General features: G+C 36.4%; 2 protein-coding genes across 18 annotated transcripts in view; one reads left to right on the plus strand and one right to left on the minus strand.

The window, feature by feature from the left end:
* Positions 1-2698, minus strand: part of LOC149797566 (uncharacterized) — a 54308-nt gene extending 51610 nt beyond the window's left edge. The window contains exon 1 of the mRNA XM_089962462.1: positions 2495-2698. Coding sequence (XP_089818588.1) covers positions 2495-2675 — 181 coding nt within the window. The 5' untranslated portion in view covers positions 2676-2698. The remainder of the gene's footprint in view (positions 1-2494) is intronic.
* A 134-nt stretch (positions 2699-2832) lies between these two features.
* Positions 2833-19588, plus strand: part of LOC149797568 (C-Jun-amino-terminal kinase-interacting protein 4-like) — a 243704-nt gene continuing 226948 nt past the window's right edge. For all 17 annotated transcript variants that reach the window (XR_016421848.1, XM_089962454.1, XM_089962453.1 and 14 more), the window contains exon 1: positions 2833-3163. Coding sequence is in view for 16 of the 17 variants with exons in the window: in XM_089962454.1 (XP_089818580.1) it covers positions 2864-3163 (300 nt within the window). In the remaining variant the exon portion in view is untranslated. The remainder of the gene's footprint in view (positions 3164-19588) is intronic.

Genomic DNA, 19588 nt, shown 5'->3' on the forward strand with positions numbered 1-19588 from the left:
CCCAGCTGAGTCATACCAAAGACTTATTAAAATAGTACTGACAGTTGCCTCACTCAGCACTAAGAGGTTACACGTCTGTGGCATGATGCCCCAGTGCTAGACATCGCTATAAACTGTCACATTTCAGACAATGTAGTGATATGACTGAAAATTATTAAAGCTACGTTAAAAATCCAAATCACACACACACAAACACACACGCACACACACACTGAGATTTTTGTGTAGCTTCATTAACATCATGGTTCCAGTCAAGTAAATCAACTAAGAATTTTACCAGTTACATTAAATATTCTTGTGCAAGTGTCCCTTTAATTAAAGAGTCTTAAAAGTGGAAATTTCTATATGAAATGTATGTTCCTGAAACTACTTTATTAAGAGGGTACAAGACAATTCTCCAGTGACAAAGTTCAAGCTATTTCACATACAGATAGATTTCATATACTGTATAGTAGAACCTGTTTTGGAAGACACTCCTTCTCCCAAAACAAAACATTATGGTCTCTTAAGATGGGCGATCTCTCATGCAAAGACTTAGCACTATGTATGCAAAATATCTAATATCTGTAAAATGTTTCTGCAATTACAATACCTAATTAGAACTATGAAGTTACATAGTACACAAAGTCATGGGCAAAGAAAGTAGTCAGCTGGTTTAATAGAGTCTTATTGCAAACTTCACAGACCCAGATATGACTTCGTATAATGCACTGATAGATCTGGGTCTCTCCAGTTTGTAAGGTGTAATCAGTAAATCAAACAACATGGACTCTGACCTGCTCATGTATTGTGTCATGGTATAAAAGGGTCTATGTTTTTTCTGTTGGACTTGACTTAAATGAGAGTATATACGGTAAACTGCCATATGGAGACTAAACTCCAAATGCTCAAGTTTCTTTATCCAATTCTCTACTCAAGACCATAAAAGAAATGTTTTGATGGATCTAATGTATGTTTAAATAAAATTATAAATCCAGGTTCCTATTCACACATGCAATGGCTTTGAAATACTTTAAAGATTATTCAAAGTGCAAAAAAAAAAAAACTGACAAAAATTATCATAAAATTATAAATGTAATGATACTGATACCATATGTTACAGTTCACACAATATTGATGACAAGATGCAATTTTCTCAGTATTGTGAGCCTAATGTCCAACTTCAAATGATCTAATAAAGTCCCTAAAATTGTTATTTATAAAAAACCAACAACTTCACAATTGTTACAGTACTGTTACTGGTGTTTTTAAAATGGAGCCTGCATACAAAAACAGGTGTTCTGCAGCAGTCAGTCTCTCACCAAATGTCCACTCATGTGTAGCTTTTATCTCCATGTATTCAACTCGCAAAAACACAAAACTTACACAAAACTGATGAAAATTTCACTGCCAGAAAAGTAATGCCCATGTCTCACCACACAATCAAAACATAAAGGTAACAAGAGGTCCACGTGGAGCTGATATTGATCACCTGGGATACACTGGTCTCAATAGGCAAATGTTGCTTTAAGGCAGTTGCCCATGTCAGGTTAGTTACCAGTTATCTGGGAGTAATTTGTGGAATTTGACATGAAGTTTAACTTTCCATTTTGAATAACTTCACCCAGACGAGCTGGCACACTGGCATCCTTTGCATGAATGTGCAAAGGTGTTCATCTCAAGACTCTACCTTCTGATCTCATCTGGACAAAATGAGTGAAAAGTCATTTAGACCCTGATAACTTTTAGGAATAGTTTTAAGTACAGGACTCTTTTGGTCAATGAACATGTACAGAGGTTTGACACCTTGAATATAATTCCAGTCTTAAAACTCCTACACACCAATATATATATATATATATATATATATATATATATATATATATATATATATATATATATATATATATATATATATATAGTTTCCCTTTACCCTCATTTGCGATTCAAAGACCCCCAAATTTGTTATTTGACCCCCAGCTATTATACCAAAGTTTGTTTTTTACTCAATCTGACCCCCAGTTTTGATATATATATATATATATATATATATATATATATATATATATATATATATATATATATATATATATATAAAGAATTAAAAAAAACAAAGCACGCAATACAAATTAAATATACACATCACAAATGACCAACAGAAACATATGGTGAATGGTACATGTGTTTCAATGCTTCCTGAGCATTTCTGTTAAAAGATATAACGATGTTTTCATTTTTTTAAAATTCTGCACAATTATGCAGAAAACATTCCATTCTCATATTTCATACTAATTATACTATAAAACTTCCAGTAAACCAAACAAATATTACGATATTGTATAAGCAATTAAATATACTGTCAACAATTCTGTCAAAATTGATTTTTAAAACATTGCATATTGTGCGTTTTTGATGTTGATGAAAGTGACTAGTCCCACAAAGTTAGAGTTATCAGAGTTACCTCCCCTAGACCACTGGTTTTGTTTCTATTGGTGTAGGAGTCATCACAACCTACCAGCTATGGCCGTGTCTCCCCAAAATCCGCTTGCGCATCCAACCTTGACCGACTGGCCAGGCAGTATTTGAGAATAACATCTCCATTTTGGATGACAACCACAAACATGAAATGGCAAAAGATGTCTGCCTAGTTTGGATAGTTCTCTTGGCTGCAACCGAAGAAAAACCCGTGATGCCATACTACATTGTTTTCACTACATAGCGCATGCGTTTGTGTCACATGACTGATGATCATTTTGGCAAGATGGAAGAATAAGACGACAACTGTCAACTATTTTCCTTGTAAAAATACGCTTTAATTTGTGCCCTAATAATATAATGATCCGCTAGAAAAAAGTAAGTGAATTGGCGGTATTATTTCTTCAAAATGGCTGCTTCAATGGAAGAAATAGTTTATGGAACAAAAGAAGATGGACATGTTATGACTGAGAAAGTGCAGACACTTGCCACAGCAATTTATGCTGAATTCGAACGGATGATTAAAAAATATGACGAAGATGTTGTGAAAGAACTTATGCCGTTGATTGTTGGGATTTTAGAAAACCTTGACCAAGCATACACCGAGAAGTCTGAAACAGAGGTAGACCAAGAACTTTTGAGAGAAGATAATGAACAATTGTTGACGCAGTATGAACGAGAGAAGCAGCTGCGGAAGGCAGCGGAACAGGTGGGTCGGGGATGTTGCTCCTACGGATGTGAAAAATATGTACTTGTTTCCTATCTTGCCTTCAGTCAATGTGTTGTCATACATTTTTGTCACTTAAATTGTATAATAGAAACAATTTCATTATGGCATCTGTTCTGATTTGTCCCACAAACCTCCCAGTCTCTTTGACGTTATGTTTTCTCTATTAATATTGATGCGTTTACTAAATCCTATGGCGGGTCTCACAGGAATGATGCTACAACCTACGCTGGGTACCCAAATAATTGTGTAAAAGTTGCCATTGGAATAGTACACATAACATAATCACTTGCAAATGAAGATAAACAAAATGCAGAAAAACGGCTGGTGCTATGATGATTTGCAAGAATGTTTGTTGTTGTTGTTGTTGTAGGGCTTAACGCCATTTTTCAGCACGCGATTGGCTATACATGGCGGCCAGTATTAATGGTGGAGGAAGAACCCGGGAAAACCCCGGAAAGAACCACCGACCCACGAGAAGCTACTGGCAAGAATGTTTGTATTTCTGCATAACAAACAAAATAAATTTCCAAATCATGGCACTTGTTTTAATATGACATATAATAATATGCAAAATACAAGCTGTGCAAGTCATAATCAAATAATAATCAAAGAAAGCTGTCAGAGTGCATGTAATTTGCATTTTGATCAGAACAATCATTAGGCACCAAAATATGCCTGCTAATATCTATGGTACAGGTTACAGGGATCATAGAAGTATTCAGCACCAACTATTTCAAGTAATGAGTGTCATTTTAGAATTTGATTCTTCATATCTTTAAATGGCAAGTATTCACTTCATTTGGATTTGAATACATCCATATTCCTTTGGATGGGCATTATTTAGATACCATGAGATTTGCATACGACAAAGTCATTGTTAAAGTACATAGACATTTTTGGATGAAATGAACTTAAAGGTGTGATCCAGTACAATCCAGATTGAATGTCATGTGCTGTGATATCACAATGAAAGCTAAGCATATTGATAAACAAATTCATACTACCCTCGATTATGACGATTCCACTCAACATGCTCTTATTTTGACCCAACTTTAGTACATGGGCACCATTATAGAAATCCATAGTGATTGATAATTTTCATCTGGAAGTTTCTTGGTGACAGTTAAGGTGCAGAGCATTCAGTAATCAGCACTGAGTATATCGTTTAAAGAAAATTAGTGTTAGATTTTAAAAGAACAATTTCTATTTAATTTAAAATGAGTAAATACACATTCATGACCAATGTGACTTGTACTATAACCTGTGCCACTTCACAGAATCCCATCAAAATCACTTGCACTGTTACAGTTTGAATACTACATTATTGATGCTTGCAGTGTACAAGTGGATCAAAGAAACGAGAAATTTGCAGGCAACAAAGGTTGTGTACCACTCAGCTGTTGGAATTATCGTGTGTCCAGAAATGGAAAGCATGCATACTTTTATGCGTATTTCAGTGTCTGGGAACTATGACTCAAGACACTGTTTTGCTTATAGGTTTCATTTTATTGTAGTTTCCTAAGTGAAAAATATCACTGTGGCCTTTGTCGGTTCAAACAGTTTATAAATGTGAAGAAAATATTAAGAAATATTGTGGTATTGTATTGTGCACCTAGACAAAGAAATTAGGGATCAATTCCTACGTGACATTGATTCAGGTAAATGTTAAATGGATGCTTTGGCAAATTGTAAACAGCAAGCTCACTGAGAGCATATTCTTTTCAATACATTTTAAAGTTACTTCAATTTAAATATATAGATCTGTCATGTATTATAATACATAAATGAAATAATGTGTATAAACAACTTCTATAAATACAGAAATCCAAGTGGATTCTGGTGATTACTGCCATTTGTTTGATTCTGTATACCAAGCATAGTGTAATAATATTGTGCATCTTTTTTCCATTACGGTCTCCACTTTTTTTTAATGCTGTATAGAGTTATTTGGTCATGCATATAAGTTCAGTAGTTGTCTGCTCTTACTCCAGTCACCTGCTCCGGTGGCCTAGTGGTTAGGGCATCCACCTCAGATGCAGGAGGTTGTGGGTTCAATACGTGGTTGAGTCATACCAAAGACTTATAACTGTGGTACTAACAGCTGCCTCACTCGACAGTCAGCATTAAGAGGTTTGTGTTAGGACTGGTTGGCCTGGTGTAAGTATAATGTGACTGGGTGGGCCATCATGCTACATGTCTGTGGTATGATGCCCCAGTGCTAGACATCACTATAAACTGCCACACTGCAGACATGGTAGTGATATGACTGAAAAATTGATAAAAGCTACGTTAAAAATACAAATTACACACGCTCACTCCAGTCTCCTGTATCATATTGACTACATTATGTACAAGTGGATGAGAGCATGTAGCATATGTGAGAACTTTTTTTTAAAAAAATGAATTTAAAAATGCTAGATAAAAATGTCTTTATTTCACCACAAAAGCAGGGTTCAACTTATGGAGATGGACATATATATGTATAATAAAAAGGTGTGAAAGCAATCACCTTGCATGATCTAAAGTAAAATATTAATAGTTGTTTTTTAAATTTGAAACTTTAAATACTTGTACCACTATCTGTACTAAACTGGGTAAGTAATGAAAAGTTAACAGTTTGTCTAAGCAAAACAAAGGCAGAGAGTAGTACACATTTTGTTTGATATGTGGTGCAGAGATCTCGCTAGGATTTTAAAACTAGGGGTCCAGGGCTCCCATTTTGGTAAAAATAGGAATCCCACCATCAAAAGTTGCTGTCTCTTCTTTCCTACAGAATCAACACAAACATGAGTGCATCTATGTTTAGATGGAGAGGTTTTCATAATGTAATCACTCACTATAAGATAGTTTCATTACAAATAGTCCATTGACATGATTGCAGATTTTTGGTTTATTTATTTGTATAGGTATTTGTAGTAGTTTTAGGCAAATAAATAGTATCTGATTTGCTGGGTTTTTTTCGTATTTTCGCAAATATGTGTCAAGTCAGAAAACAGGTTAGACCTTAAAGCCCATCTTGCGAATTCCACAACAAGCACTGTCCCATACGTTTCTGACCTACATAATTTGCATTTTAAAGTTAAATCTTTAATAAAATAATACCTAGGCTTTGGTTACAATGATTTGTATATTTTTTTCTAAATATATTTGCCTGACGATTTAAGAAAACAGACAATCTAATAAACTGGTACATCCCAGATTTAGCGAAGTCTGCCATTATTTCCCGTTAGGCCTACTGGTTCACTTAACAGTTTCAAACTAATTTTATGATGAAATAGTGTATAAGAGGCAGTTAATATATATCCACATCACCGATTCTGATCTTAAAACACAAGTTTGTATGTTTTATCATCAAAGGATATCATGCAGGAAATTGATAGTTGCTACCTTTCTCAGAAAAGGGTTAATGGTCAATCAGCTATCAAAACGTAATGCTTGTGAATGGGCAAGATTTTGTTTGTAAACATAATTGATATAAAAACTAGGCCTATCTACTGATGCCTTGATGAATACATTTCGCTATAACAACCAGGCTAAGGCGAGGGGCATTTAAAAAAAAAAAAATGGTATGGTCAGTCAATGTACTTCTTAAATAATCACAGGGTGAAGTCGTTTTTGCTTTTCTGACAGAAGAAGGCGAAGTTTACATTTTTAGGCAACTTGTCACCCACTTACGAATGGCATTTTGTCTAAGTCTCAACATGTCTTGATTCTGAGGTCGCATGCACTGCTTATTCCGCTACATTCGGAAATGAACACAACAATGAAAGCTAAAGTTGTTTATTTGATGTACTTTTATAAATGACCACGTGTAAATCTATGGGTCTTTCTGCATCTGAATTCAATCACTGTAAATATAAGTACAATTTCCCACATGTACATCAGGGGATCATTCAGTCACTGAATTCTGTCATTGTAAATATCAGTACAGCTAATTGATCAACACATTTTCCCACCAAGCAGATGACTGAATCAGGACTGGCAAGTCTTTGATTTTTGCTGAACATTTATTACATGTGTACGGAGGACTCCCGCCTCAGTGATTTTCTGCGTCCCAGATCAAAAAGTGGCATCCAGATACATGTACGCGTAATTAAGCGTTTCAGAGATCTCTGTGGTGCTATGATTGTGACATCAGTGTGACATTCAATCCAGATTGCATTCAATCATGCTTCTTGGTTGACATTGCAGGCGTTTATGTAATGATCTTTGAAGAAATATTGATAGATATGTGAAACAGAGTGAATAACTCATATTTAAGGATGTGTGTGATCATATTCTAAAAAATGACACATACTGTTTAGCTGAAAATGTCTGTAACAAATGCCTAAGTGACTAAATGGTATTTGCCTCACCAAATTATGCTTTTAGATTTATGCAGGACCAGTTGACCATGGCAAGTGTAATGTATTATGAGACTAGGTTGATCTACTTAAAATGGGTCAGTAGTAGTACTTTGCATAGACTAGCACATTTTTCTCTGATTCTGCTGGATTATTTTCTAGTATTAGTGGCTGTGGTTAAAAGCCAGGAAACTTGTTACTCTTGCTCAGTATCACAGATCTACAGAAATGCACATTGATGGATTGCAGGTATAGTTTATTTTTTGGGAGCTGGTTTTGCCTCCAGACAATCATTATACCAACTACTACACAACTGTACTAGGTTCAGACAGGCATGGATGAGAGATTGACAGTGAATGTGCAACTTAACATTACTTAAATCCAAATGCACAAGCCATGATAATATTCCACACCACCACCACATACTTTCAAGTCCTGTGACAATGAGCAAGAGGCAAAGCAGCAGGTATACTGGGAGCTGTAGTTGGACTCCTGCATGTTAAAAAAATTGGCAGCAGATGTTATGCTTTATCAGTGCATTACAATGTAAAAAGGATATGAGAGTGATGTGAAACAGTACTCAGATTGAGAACATCTTCATGCTCATTGTGGAGTTTGTGAACTTTTCATTCATTCAGCAAAAATTTGATGCATTGTTAAGGTGAGTATGGTACATAATTAGTTTCTAAATGAGTTTTGTGCTATGTTCCGATACTTTTCTTGATGGATTTGTCCATTTTGACAAGAAATTTAACCGGTTGCAGATCCAGGTTAGTAGCAAACATAAATGTGCATTCTTCATTATGTTTTTTGTAATTTTGACATTTATAGATTACACTTTTTATGTCTGATTACGCTTTTTGGACACATCTGTTAGTAATGATTTCACTTGTACCTCCATAGAGTTTTGCATGTATGGCGATGCACCAACCTGTTTCCAGGAAAGCCTTACATAGAGCCTACTATCACAGTGAACATCCAGACCCTCCTGGTATTGGACAAGTTCGCTTACCTCAACAGTACACTGTTACATACTGTCCAGATTAATGATGGAACCAATTCCAGAATTGCTTAAGTGAATGTGGCTTTATGCAGAAATTGCACAAGTGTGTGAGAGTGCAGAGGCATCAGTCTGCAAACAAAATGTAAGGTTTACAAAGCCATTGCATTGATGACCCTGCTTTATGCATAAAAAAACCTGGAAGGTGTACAGATGCCATGCTGATAAGCTGAACCATTTTCACATGAGAAAAAAAAATCAATATTTTTTTTTATTACAGATGTTGGTAGATAATGAGCAAAAATCGAAGTTAGATGAGAGCAACACCCAGAATTGAGAACTCTTTATGGTGCAACATATTTCAGGTTAACCAGATATTCAGAAATGAGTTACTTGAGCAAATGATTTACTGCAAAAAGTGTCCAAGGAAAATATGATAATACTAAAGGTGGCAGAAATGTCAAAGCAAATAAAATGATCTAATTTATGTACTACGGTAGAACCTGTTTTTTGAAAGACCACTAGTTGTGTCAAAATATTGTCGTCTTCCATTGGAGCTAAAAACTAGGTAATTAAGTCAGTCTGTGCTATAAGAACCAAGTCACTCAGGATACAGTGGTTTCTTGTTGCAGTGGTCTCTCAAGATAAGTTTTACTGTACAATATCTCCTGCCCTTGGAATGTCATTCACAACACTGAGAATACATGGGGGTGGGGAGCACAAATGTAATTTTAGGGATAAGTGACCTCCATTTTGGACAGAGTATATGTGTGCATTATAAACATTTTGTGCATGTATAAATATTATAGTCATGCCCATTGTATTCATACTTGAAAGTGTGTATGTTTGGATGGGGAGATATATGCAGTTTAATTTGGCCACATAATTAAGAGCACAGCAGAAACTATACATTCTAATTAGTTTTAACTGATAGGAATAATGATAGTAGAGTAATATAATTGCAAGTTGGTAAAAAATACTTAATCTACTACCATTTAAACAATTTGTTTACTTTCTGAAAGTTCGCTATAAATAGGTAGTCAGAAAAGATTTCTAAATTACTTTGAAACAACCCCTGTAACATGTACTTGAGAGCAAATCCACAGGTGTCTTAATTCTGTACTGTGTTCATTCATTCTAATTTCATTGTTGCAGATAAATCATTACTGCAATTTTTCATAGACACCACATTGAAGCAGTAAAGTCAATATATAAATTAGACCCTTTCTAACTGATCCAACACAATTAGAAACAAGTATGGCTTCAGGCATAACGTGAGTGCATTTAATTTTAGAAAAAGGATTTTCTTAATTATATAACCACTCACTTTCTAGGTTACAGTAATCCATTGATAGGATTGCAAATGTATGGTTTTGTTACTTACCTATGTACTTGTAATAATGGCATACATTGGTTAAATGTATCTGCTTTGTTTTGGTATTTTCACAAAAATGAGTGCTCTCAGAAAACAACCTTGACCTTACAGCACTTTCTGAATTCCACAACATTTGTACATGATTACAATTTTAGGCTAAATCTTCCGTCACATTATATTCGGAGTTTGCTTTCAGTGAATTGTATAATTTTTGTAATCTATTTGCACAGTGATTTGCACAGAAAAACAGTCAAATGTAGTGGTATTTCCTAGACACAGCAATGTCTGCTATTGCAGGTTCAGTTATGGTTTCAAACTGATTTTATAAACTCTGCTGTTTATCTTTTTCTGGGTGGGTAAAATCAGAATGATTTCTTCACCGATTATATTCTTGCAACAAATTCCTATTTACATAATGATGTTTAATCTTGAAACGTAACTTGGTATGTTTTCATCTAATGGTAGGCCTAACTTGAGGAAATCGGGCAGTGATAACTTTCTTGGGAAAGGGTTAATAATAATAATAATGAGGACATTTATAGCGCCTAATCTTTAGAAGCTCTAAGCGCTTTACAACATTAGACAACACCTATAAGATAAAAAACATATAATAATATTATTACAAAAACAAACACCATGAAATTAGAAAAACATTAAAAAATAAAAAACATGCTGAGAATATTTCAGGTAGGAAACATTATTAGATCTGTAAGTTTGTTCTTGCAGTCGGAATAAGTGAGTTTTGAGAGCCCTCTTGAATGTGATCACTGTGTCTTTGTGTCTAAGTTCAGTGGGCAATCATTCCACGTTGCTGGGCCCTGGTATGCAAAAGAACACGATCCATATGACTTTGTTTTCATAGTGGGAATAATGAGTATACAATTGTTGGAAGAGGAGCGTAAGTATCTTGCTGGTGTGTACACATGGGTGAGATCGGATAGGTATGTTGGACTCTAGTCCGACAGTGAAACGTAGCACAGAGAACAAATTTTGTGTTTGATTCTGGATCGAATGGATAGCCAGTGTAGGGTACAGAGCAGAGGGGAGGTGTCATCTGATTGTGGTACTCTGAATATGATCCGAGCAGCTGTGTTTTGAACTTTTTGAAGTTTCTAGAGTACCGTATTTTCCCGCATATATCCCGCAGATGCAGATAATCCGCACCCTCATATAGCCCGCGGGTTTTGGGGTTTTGTGTAAAAAATCGTTGGCATAACCCGCACCTTTGTATAACCCACAACCATAGATTGATGAACTTTTTTGTGTATGTTCACATTGTCTACCATTACTGTTTTTAGAAGGACCGAATTCGTCAATGCTCACACGTGGATGATGAACGATACTACAACTACTACATTTTCACTCACCCGCCCAACATGCAAATTTGTATTTACGTTATCAAGTCAGTCGGCTCCGGTCCATATTCATCCCTTTGCATCAGTTCAAGTTAGTCACCCTGCCCCCACTGTGTTCCGGCTGGCAGCCGGCAGATTTGAATTTTGAAGCCAGGTACTTGTGAGCAGGATATGCAATGGTGTGAGGTCCTGAGGCTGAATGCCACAATTGTCAATTTCAAATGTAGCTCGCATGACGTCAATTAACTACCGGTATTCAGGTTCGGTACACAGTGCTTGTGCGCGTAGGCTGCCTGTAGGAGCTGTGCCTCAACTACAGGCTACATAAACGCGGACATTTCTAAATAATCTTGTATTCTTTTTAATTGTAGATTCGAGTTTAAATAATTTCTTTCTGTTTAATTTAAAAAATGCCGAAACGAACGTCTTACACAGCTGACTTCAAGCTAACTGCCATTGCGTATGCTGAAGTGCATGGCAATAGAGCCACAGGCAGAAAATTTGATATTGATGAGAGTGTAATCCGAGGTTAGAGAAAAGAAAAAGGAACGTTGGAGAAGATGAATCCACAAAAATGTGCTCGTCGCGGACCTAAAGCAAAATGGCCTCACCTTGAAGCTGACCTGAAGCAGTGGATCGTGGCCCAGCGGGAAAACAACCGACCAGTCTCGATAGTTGCCATCAAACTGAAGGCCAAACTCATGGCGGCAGAGAAGCACATTGATGATTTTAAAGGAGGAGTGCATTGGGTATATAAATTTATGAAGAGGAACCAATTGTCAGTCAGAACACGAACGACCGTCGGCCAACGTCTACCCGAGAATTGGGAGAAGAAGATGGATGATTTTCGTGAATTCGTCGCCAGGGAAATATGTTGAAATATTATTACGTGTAAAAAATTTGTGATATAGCCCGCACCCTTATATAACCCGCACACCCCCCACCCCCGCGGGGTTTGTAAAATCTGGTATAACCCGCGGAAAAATACGGTAGATATTGAGATAAACCAGACAGAATTGAGTTCCAATAGCCCAGTCTTGAAAGTACTAATGAACACACAAGTGTTTTAGTGGCATCAGCTGAAAGATATTTGCGAATTGAGCTGATGCGTCTCAGCTCAAGATATGCGGCCTTGCATATGTTCATAGCATGTTGGTGCAGTGTGAGAGCACTGTCCAGAGTAACACCTAGGTTTTGTACTGATTGTGTGAATTTAATGTTGGCGTTGCTGATATTTATTGTTTGAGGTAAAGGATGTGAATGAGAAAGTCTTTGTGTTGTGATCAGAATGGCCTCAGTTTTATTATCATTCATCTGCAGCTTGTTACATGTCATCCACGATTTCACGTCAGAAATGCACCTCTCTACACCTTGGATGGTAGCATCAACTTCAGTTGGGTGGCTAGATTTGTATATTTGGGTGTCATCAGCGTACAATCGATGAGACACTGGATGATGATCTATGACACTTAAGAGCGACTGAGTGTACAGAATGAAGGGAACATCACAACATAGATCAACTGGGCTGGAATGTATTCCATTTGCAGATACAATTTGTGTCCTGTTGACCAAGTAGGACTTGTATCATGAATGCCAAATACATGCTGGAGACGGTGAAGTAATATATCATGGTCTATTGTGTAAATGCTGCAGACAAATCAAGGAGGGTGAGGACTGTAATCTTTTCGCTATCCAACGCAAAGAGAATGTCATTAACTACTTTTAGAAGAGTAGTTTCAGTACTGTGGCATGGGCAATATGCAGATTGTACATTGCTAAAAAGACTGTTTGAATTTAGATGAGATACAAGCTGGAATGGAACAAACTTTTCTAAGATTTTTGATATGAATGGGAGATTAGAAACTGGGTGGTTGTTCTTTAAATCGTTATGGTCTAGTGTTGGTTTCTTCAGCAGAGGCTTTACAATGGCAGTTTTGAAAAATGATGGAAATTCACTGGGAGAGAGATAGGTATTAATAACATCAGTTAGTTAAGGCAGTACTGGATCTAAGCACTCTAGCAGCAGTGATGTTAGAATTGGATCAAGTTCACATGACTTTGGTGCACTCTTCATCACGATTGTACGTACAAAATCCATAGAGACAGGTTCAAATGCTGCTAATGGTTGCCGCTTAAATTCTGTATCCCAACTGTATGGTGACAACGAGTCAATTGAAATTGTGGTGTCAAGCTTATCTCTAATGGTTTGTACCTTGTCACGGAAGAAATTTGCAAACATGTCTGGAAGGACAACTGGAGAGAAGGTAGTTGGAAGTGGTGTACATTTGTTCCTTGACATCATCTTGTTAGTAGGGGTGAGTATTGCCAGGAAAATATGTATTGCAATATGGCATGTCTGTATTGTGATACGTATCAATACATATTGGTCATTGATAGCATTTATGACTGGAATGTTGATATTGTATATTTTGTACTGAAATATTGAGCAATTTCCTAGCATTTAATAAAATATGAAGAAGAAAATGAAACCATCTTGCTTTTAATTCAACCAAAACCCCCAGTAACTGTAATAATCACATCATTTGTTTAGAAAATAAAAAATATATCAACATGTGAAAACTTCTACAAGCAAGAAACAAAATACTGGAAAAGAGTTGTAGAATTATTTTGCCTGATTAGAAAGTCTTCAAATCAAAATGATCTAACAATTCATTTCTTGTAGTACAAAACATGACAAGGATAAACACAAGAAAAACAACACATAATCACAAATTATCACATTGATGAATATCCTACTTTGATTAGAAAAATGAATAATATAGTAAATTAATAATATCAGTGATTCCCAACCTTTCTTGGTTGGAACCTGAGAGACTAATTAACACCGATGCCATGTTTAAAAATCCTTTGTTTGATACAACACTGTATGACTGCAAATCATGAACGATGAAACTAGCAATGGCACGAGTGATAGCTGTGGACCTTGGTGATGAAGATTTGTATTTAGTCTGTGCACCTAGCATAACAGCAATCTTTGGTTGTCGATTTAAAACAATATGTACACTTTTAACGGAACCTTCGGCTGTTGTGTTAGAGGTTGTGTCACTCTGTTGCACAGTACTTATGGAAAGTAATGATCGATGGTGACGCCGTAAATGAGTCGAGAGGTTTGTCGTACCGCCTGTGTGCTCGGTTTCAGTTTTGCACATATTACACACAGCGACAGTTTTGTCAATTGTATTAGTGCTAAACTCCGTTTTTTGTGAAAAATTATTCCAAACAGAACTCTTTGCTCTTGGGTTCTTCACTAGCTCATACACAGAAGCCGCCATTTTGGTAACTACGTTAAGACTAATAAAAGACATTGGTGTGCTCAAAGCTAGTTATGGACTGGCTAATGTTGGTGAAGACAATAAAACTGGTATACCGGTATTACTAAACTCTTATCGCGATATACCGTTTCAGTCATTTTGTATCGCAATTTACCAGTAAATCAGTATATCGTTACACCCTTACTTGTTAGTAATCTCGAAGAGCTCTTTGCAGCTGGAACTTTCTATGATCTTAGTAGTGTAGTGGGCTGATTTCGCTGCATGGACTATATTTGTGACATTCTTCTTAGCGACTTCATAGATTTGCTTATGAATAGTGAGTCTGGTGGAAAGCCAGAGCCTCTCAGCTTTACGGCGGTCTCTTTTAGCAGTGCGAAGCTGGTCCCTAACACTGCTATACCATGGAGAACACTTTTGAATTGATACTCTGCACTTGGTAGCTGGGGCATGTTTGTCAAGCAATGAACGCAGACAGTTATCGAGTTGTTCTGCTGTAGGGGGTAAGCAAGTTGTTAGGTTAGCTTGGATGTTGTGCATTAGTTTGGTTCTATTTATCATACGGAGGTTTCTCTTAGTAGCAGATAAAGGTGGAGGGTTAGGGACTGATACGTCAAGATGGCATAATTAGTTGGTGGTCAGTCAGATCTTAAAACATGCCTGTGAATGTGCAAGAGTTTGTTTGTTTGTGCATTTGGTATCAACTCTGCATACAGCATATTTTGCCATGGGGTAAAACACAACACTGTCAGAACTGCCTGGCTTAAGTCATAAACTACTTTCATTCATCGTACATCTGAAAATCACAGGCATACATGTTTTCACTTTCCAAACAGAAAAAGGTAAAGTTTACATTTTTTTAGATGACTTAGTCACCTTTGCCTGGTTGCATGACCCTTGCTATAGTAACTCCTCACCTTTGTTCATTATGTGGGAAACTTCACCTTTACGTGTGTTGCTGTAAAAAATAATCTTTGATGTGGTATCTTTGTCATTACTGCTACCTGTTTCCTACCACTTTTTCATAAATTGTTCTTACTGTGCTGAAGATTTGGAGATCTATTTCGCTTCTGACCTCTTGCAAGCATACTTGCACATTTTGCACTGTGAAAAGACAACACTATCCTAGTGACTGCAATATATTCCAGAACATAAATCAAGCTTACAAAGCCTTTTAAAACCAACATTAAAATATTTCTCAAAGAGAAGAAAGCTGTCTGTTAATGAATTTGACATTGTTCGTGAGCCTGCTTAATGTTTGTTAACATCCTTATAAAATTTTAGAAAGTTTTCATTTTCATACAGGTCCCAGAAATGTTCATGCTTTTATTGCAGAATTACACTAGATAAGTCAGGAAACATAGTCTTCAGTGTTCTAGGGAATTGTGTGACAAGGTCTGAGTCACTAGGTCTTTGCTCTAGAAATGGAAATAAGAAGACTTTAAAGGTTTGAAGAATGAGAGCAGTTTTCCTGAATGTCTTGCATCTTTTTCTGCAAGTCAGCAAACAGATTGAGAAATGGCATCATAAGCAGTCTATTGTCTCAGGCATATTACAAATCATATATGCATATTTATTATGTATTTTGTGAATGAGGAGGTTATATAAAATTTCCAAAAATTGGTAATAGTTGGTGTGCATTTCAGGTGATTGGATTTTTATAACAAATACTCCTGCATGCCAGGAAATCTGTCCAAAATATCAAATGAATTACTTTGACAAGCAAGCAACATTACAGTCAGTATCATAATGCTAGTTTGAAGTTTGTTACATAACTAATAAATCATTCAAATTGCAGTACTGACCATTCAGGCTCTGTGTGCTTTAAAAAGTCAATAAGTAACCAAAATAACTGCCTCGGATCAATTCGTAGCCATGGTCTGCAATCATAAGCCTAGTGCTGAGTTGTTTATTTTCAATCAAAACTTAATAGCTCTCAAATTCACTTTTTAGCTGTATCACCATCTACTTGACTGAAACCACATATTTGGACTGAACATATTCTAATAGTACAAAGGTTCTTGAATTGGAAGAAATATATGCAAGACATAATATTGATAATCAATATAACTTCATCATGTACCTTATTTTTATTACAGATATGACTCCCTCTAAAGGCTCTGCATTTCTTAAATGTGAACTTATAGCAAATGTCATTGAAAGCTCTGTTGAAAGTGCATCAACAATAAAAATATTCCCTGTGTTTAGGGCAAGATGGTGTTCATTTTATCCAATAGACTTACATAGTTTTGTGATGTAAATTAAAACTCTTTGTATTTTTGGTTGAGGGTTAGTAGGCACTTTTTCATGTAGCTGATCTTTTACATGTTTCAAGACCGTAAAATGCCAATGCAATATATGCATTTGGCATTGTCTTCACAGTGAGAATGTATGTTTGGAGTACAATGCAACAGTCAAAGCCGAATAGAGCCAGGTAAGTCTAGAAATATTCAGGACCTTAAAAGGAACATTGTGAATGCATCCTAGGCACAAAAAATGTTGCGTAAAGGTAAGATACCTTGTAAAATTTATGCACTTCTAATATACAAATTTTGCCAATACAGATTTGTGTAAGATCACAAGATAAAATAAATACTAAGTACACACCGATATGCTTACTAGTCAAGACCATATGCAAATGCATAGGTCCAGATTTGACATCACATAAAGTGCCAGAAAACCTGGGTCTGTGCAGTTTGTTAAGGGGGAAACAGTAGAGCATTATGCACTGGAAGATCAGGGTTTATGACTTGTATACAAGTATATACCAGGGGTGTGCAAAATATGACTTAAGTTGACAAAATACTGCAGAGGTCTGGTTTTGTCCGTTAATCTACATCCTAGGGTATGGCTTTAAAAATCACTTACCCAGTTCATATCCTGGAGGAAGTTGTCCATACCTGTTATAGGGGGCCTCGAGTGGCCGAGTGGTCTAAAGCGCTCACCGTTACGGATCACTGCCATCTCACCTCTGTCTGCGTGGGTTCGAGTCTCGGATTCGGCCAATGTGGATATGTGAGAAAGCTTGCCAGTAGCTTCTCGAGGGTCGGTGGTTCTTTCTGGGGATTTCCCGGTTTCTTCCTCCACCATTAATACTGGCCGCCATGTATAGCCTATTGCGTGCTGAAAAATGGCGTTAAACCCTACAACAACAACGACCATACCTGTTATATAATGTACATTGGCAGTCAAGCTTATTTTAAGCAGCTGCCTATATCAAAATGACAAACTTTGTATGCATGCGACCAGAGTTCATTTTAGGCTTTACCCTAGCACTATTTATATGTAATTTTCATATTTGGCACAGGAAAATTGTCTCTGTGCTGCTAGTAGGACCCAATGTAAAGCCCCAAGAAAGTACAAATAAAAGATTGTTTATTTTAGACTAACTGAATTATGTGTGTCCCATTCTTACTGAATTTAGTGTGATTATTGCCAAAGAAGCACACAGCAATAACTTCCATTGGATGACAGACATGTCCTATTCATTTTGATTAGCTTGGGCACCAGTCTAGAGTACATGGTTGATTATTAATAGAAAATGTACTGAAAAGAAGCTGAAAGCTTTTGCAAATACACTTGCATTTATTTCCATTGTATCGTATATAGTTGCTGATAAGTAAGTCCAACTGCAAACTGCACAGACCCAGATCTGCCACCACAATATGCCAGCAGATCTGGGTTTGTGTAATATATATTAGCATAGACCATGATCAGCATGTGCATTATGCTAAGGCAGGTCAGGATCTTTGTTGCTTGCAGTGTGACTCAACTTGTAAATTAGTACATACAAAGAATTTACAGGAAATATTGGTTTAGTTTGGTTGGTTTAATGCCATTTTAAAGTACTTGATAGGATGTATTTGGTGGCCAATATATATGGAGGAGGAAAACCCTGGAATGAAGCTATTGGCAAGGTTTCTCACATACCCACACTGGCCAAGCTGTGACTCAAAGCCTACAAGGCAGGAGAAAAATGTAGATTCAAATATTTAAAGTATATATTTGGAGAAAGGTTGAGGATGAGGAATTCAAATGTCAGTACATAAGGGAGGCTTATAATGAAATTTACACACACAATTCACAGAAACACACACACATGCACACACACATTCATCCCATGGTCTAGTTGGTGTTAGATGAAAATGGTACTGCATGCGCATCCAATATGACCACTACAATGGCCCTTTCAAAACTTTTGATATTGCAACTCCACGGAATGGATGGTCATATCAGCATGTTTTCAATAAAAGACTTATAATGTCTGTCTGACTCTAAAGGAAAATGATGCTGATATGACATCCAGTATGAATGCCATGATGCCATCTTGAAAATCTTGTTTCTGCAATTAATACAGCAGTTGACTTCTTATAAGACCTAGTTGGTCCCAAATAAAAAAAAATTGCAAGTCATACATGTACATCCAATATGGCTGTCATGAAAATCTACTCTCCCAGAATGGATGACTAAAATATTTTGTATGCTGTCTACTTGCCCTAGTAAATGAAACAGTGCTGATCTGACATCCTTTGTGTCCACCACTGCAGCTATTTGAAAATTTTGTCATCACTGAAGAATATCCGAGATTGTATAGACACTCAGCAGTTAAAAGGAAGAAAGGGTATTATTTGAATTCCTGGTAATTTTCTTAACCCAGTGGTTTTAGTCTTTTCAGGGGACTCTTGTATTTATTCTTTTTTCTCAAGATATTTTTTTTTTTTACCTGGCATAATGGATATGATAGGAAAATTTTCTTTTGCTATAGATCTAGCCATTTGAGAACTGGAATTTTTTTTAAAATCGTATACTCCCTCCACCACCCCAATCTCACACATAACTAAGTGGTTTGTCCCTTATGGTAGAGGGTTGATACAGTTTGCTGGATTGTAGGAAAGGTTATTATAGTATTTCAGCAGAAATGAAGTGTGAAAGTATTTTGATGCATTTAAGACTGATGAAAAACTGCTCATCTTTGAGAAGAGATCATTTCCTTTTCATTAAGGTCAAGGATCAGAGGCAGGTGTGTCACAATTATAGCCTT

Source organism: Sinohyriopsis cumingii, chromosome 6, assembly GCF_028554795.1.
Source record: "Sinohyriopsis cumingii isolate HCF-2022 chromosome 6, ASM2855479v2, whole genome shotgun sequence".
NCBI classification, from domain to species: Eukaryota; Metazoa; Mollusca; class Bivalvia; order Unionida; family Unionidae; genus Sinohyriopsis; species Sinohyriopsis cumingii.